This window comes from Vicia villosa, unplaced genomic scaffold (genome assembly GCF_029867415.1).
Source record: "Vicia villosa cultivar HV-30 ecotype Madison, WI unplaced genomic scaffold, Vvil1.0 ctg.000189F_1_1, whole genome shotgun sequence".
Taxonomy (NCBI): domain Eukaryota; kingdom Viridiplantae; phylum Streptophyta; class Magnoliopsida; order Fabales; family Fabaceae; genus Vicia; species Vicia villosa.
The window spans coordinates 179932-182185 of NW_026705059.1; the positions used below are offsets into that span (position 1 = coordinate 179932).

A 2254-nucleotide genomic window follows, 5' to 3' on the forward strand; every position below is an offset into this window, starting at 1 on the left:
TCAACCTTAATTTTTCTGCTTTTTTTAGTTCAATTTTATAAACATCTTCAATTACTATGTCTCACGTTTAGTCACCCCGAATTAAAATATAAATTAATTAATATGTGAATATTGATGTAATTAATTTGATTAAAAATTAAAATAAAAAAATTATTTTTTAACTTTTCAAATATACATTTTCTTCATAACATATATTGAATTTAATTCCAAAATAATTGAAAAAAATTGAGCAAGTCCAGCCATCCAAAATAATTTGCACAAGTCAAACCACATGACTTGACCAACATGAAAATTTCATCCGTATCAGTATCATACGACTTTCATTACCGTATTTATTCAAAAGAAGGTTCTTCGTTTCATTGAAATTCTTTTTTCTTCCACGACTTTTATTCTTTTTTCTTCTCCTTTTATATATCTATATAGAAAAACCAAAAACCAAACACAATATAGAGTGAGAGAACAAGAACAAGGGTTTCAACTTTCAACATGAATATTCAACATTTACAAGATGATGATGATGATGATGTTCCACTTCCTGGATTCAGATTCCATCCTACTGATCAAGAACTTGTCACCTTTTATCTTCGACGAAAACTCGACAACAAACCTATTTCTATTGACCTCATCAAACAAGTTGATATCTACAAATATGATCCTTGGGATCTTCCAAGTATGTATTCATCTCACTAATAATTTTCTTTTTCAAGTTTTGTTGATTCTTCTATTACAAGTTTTGAAGATTTATTAGTTTCTTGCTAGATGACATCACTGTTGAAAAATGTAAGAAAATTAGGGTTTCTAATATTATGCAGAATCTAGTGTACATGGAGCAGAAAAAGAGGGTTATTTTTTTTGCAAAAGAGGGAGAAAATATAAGAACAGTATTAGGCCAAATAGAGTAACTGGATCTGGATTCTGGAAAGCAACAGGAATAGACAAAGCAATATACTCAAATGGAGGAGAAGGAAATGATTGCGTTGGACTCAAGAAAACACTTGTTTACTACCGCGGTAGCGCTGGTAAGGGCGCCAAAACCGATTGGATGATGCACGAGTTTCGTCTTCCGTCTGATATTGCTACCAGCGCAGATCGTGACCGCGATAAGAAGGATAATGATTTTTCTCATGAAGCAGTAAGTAAGATTTACCTGAGGTTCTAATGATTGGAAACAAACAGGTTCTAATGATTTTGTATATGGCATGCAGGAAATTTGGACATTATGTAGGATTTTCAAAAGAAATATACCGCCGAAGAAGCAACAAATACCTGAGGTGAAGCCATTGGCGAACAAGCGTCAGAGTCAGATCATTCATGAAAAGAGTAGTAGATTAAACAATATGGAGTTCGGCGCAAATCAACAAACATATATCAATTTTGGTGCAAGCCACGAGCATCGGCCTATTAATGAACACAGTTCGATCAACAACTATACGAGCATTGATCGAATGAATCAGTTTCATGTAGATCAGTTGAGCTCTTCTTCCGTGGCGCATCAACCTCAACAAAATAGTGTAACGCAATCTTCGAATTATTGGGTTAATGAGGCTGCTAATGAGTTATTATCCTTTGATAATTGGGATGAGCTTGGATCAGTTGTGAAGTTTTCTGTTGATTCACCTAGTTTGTAATGTAGTTATATACTTGGGCATGTTTAATTTAGATTAATAGATTTTGAAATACAGTGATATGTTGGTATTTTAGGGCTATAATATTAATACTGATATTTTTTGTAACATATGTAATGTAACTTTTAGTAATGACATTATTGTTATACTTATTGACATGATCATGCTAATTTGTGACTTGAATTCATGCTAATCATCTAAAAAAAGATTAATTGTTTTTTGCAGATAGTTTTTAAGGATGAAATATCTATGGAACCAGATAGATGGGTTTGGATAATACAATTCAAGAACAACCTCCCAAGTTCCTCCCCACCAATTTAGGTTGAAAAAGAATTACAAAGAATTACAAGTGTGAGTAGTGTGGAGAAGTCCCACATTGATTAGAAATGTGGAGATTTGAGCATTTTTTAAGTGAGAAAACCCGTAGACATATTATTACCTTAAGATTTTGGGTGAGTATGTGGTGTTTCTTTCACAAAGGTATATTGCTCCTAAAGAATTTGTTCCAAGTGTAAAAATGCTCCCTCGTTTCGGATTAGGGGAGAATCATAAGACGTGCATGGTTTTATATTACGATTGTGGTTGTTACAACATGAATAATAATTTGTAGTGTTTTTAAAGACATAGTT

At 32.7% G+C, this 2254-nt stretch overlaps 1 protein-coding gene across 1 annotated transcript; it reads left to right on the forward strand.

The window, feature by feature from the left end:
• Positions 1-460: 460 nt before the first annotated feature.
• On the forward strand, positions 461-1727 carry LOC131625114 (transcription factor JUNGBRUNNEN 1-like). The gene is made up of 3 exons (XM_058896006.1): positions 461-670; positions 813-1129; positions 1206-1727. Exons 1-3 carry the CDS (start codon positions 487-489, stop codon positions 1626-1628), a joined length of 924 nt encoding a protein of 307 aa, XP_058751989.1. The 5' UTR covers positions 461-486; the 3' UTR covers positions 1629-1727.
• The last annotated feature ends 527 nt before the right edge of the window (positions 1728-2254 follow it).

Excerpts from the sequence above, each read along its gene's own strand:
- LOC131625114 (XM_058896006.1), top strand. The coding sequence starts at position 487 with ATGAATATTCAACATTTACAAGATGATGATGATGATGATGTTCCACTT. Across the intron at positions 671-812 it reads TGATCCTTGGGATCTTCCAA|AATCTAGTGTACATGGAGCA; the intron begins GTATGTATTCAT and ends AATATTATGCAG. Across the intron at positions 1,130-1,205 it reads ATAATGATTTTTCTCATGAA|GAAATTTGGACATTATGTAG; the intron begins GCAGTAAGTAAG and ends TATGGCATGCAG.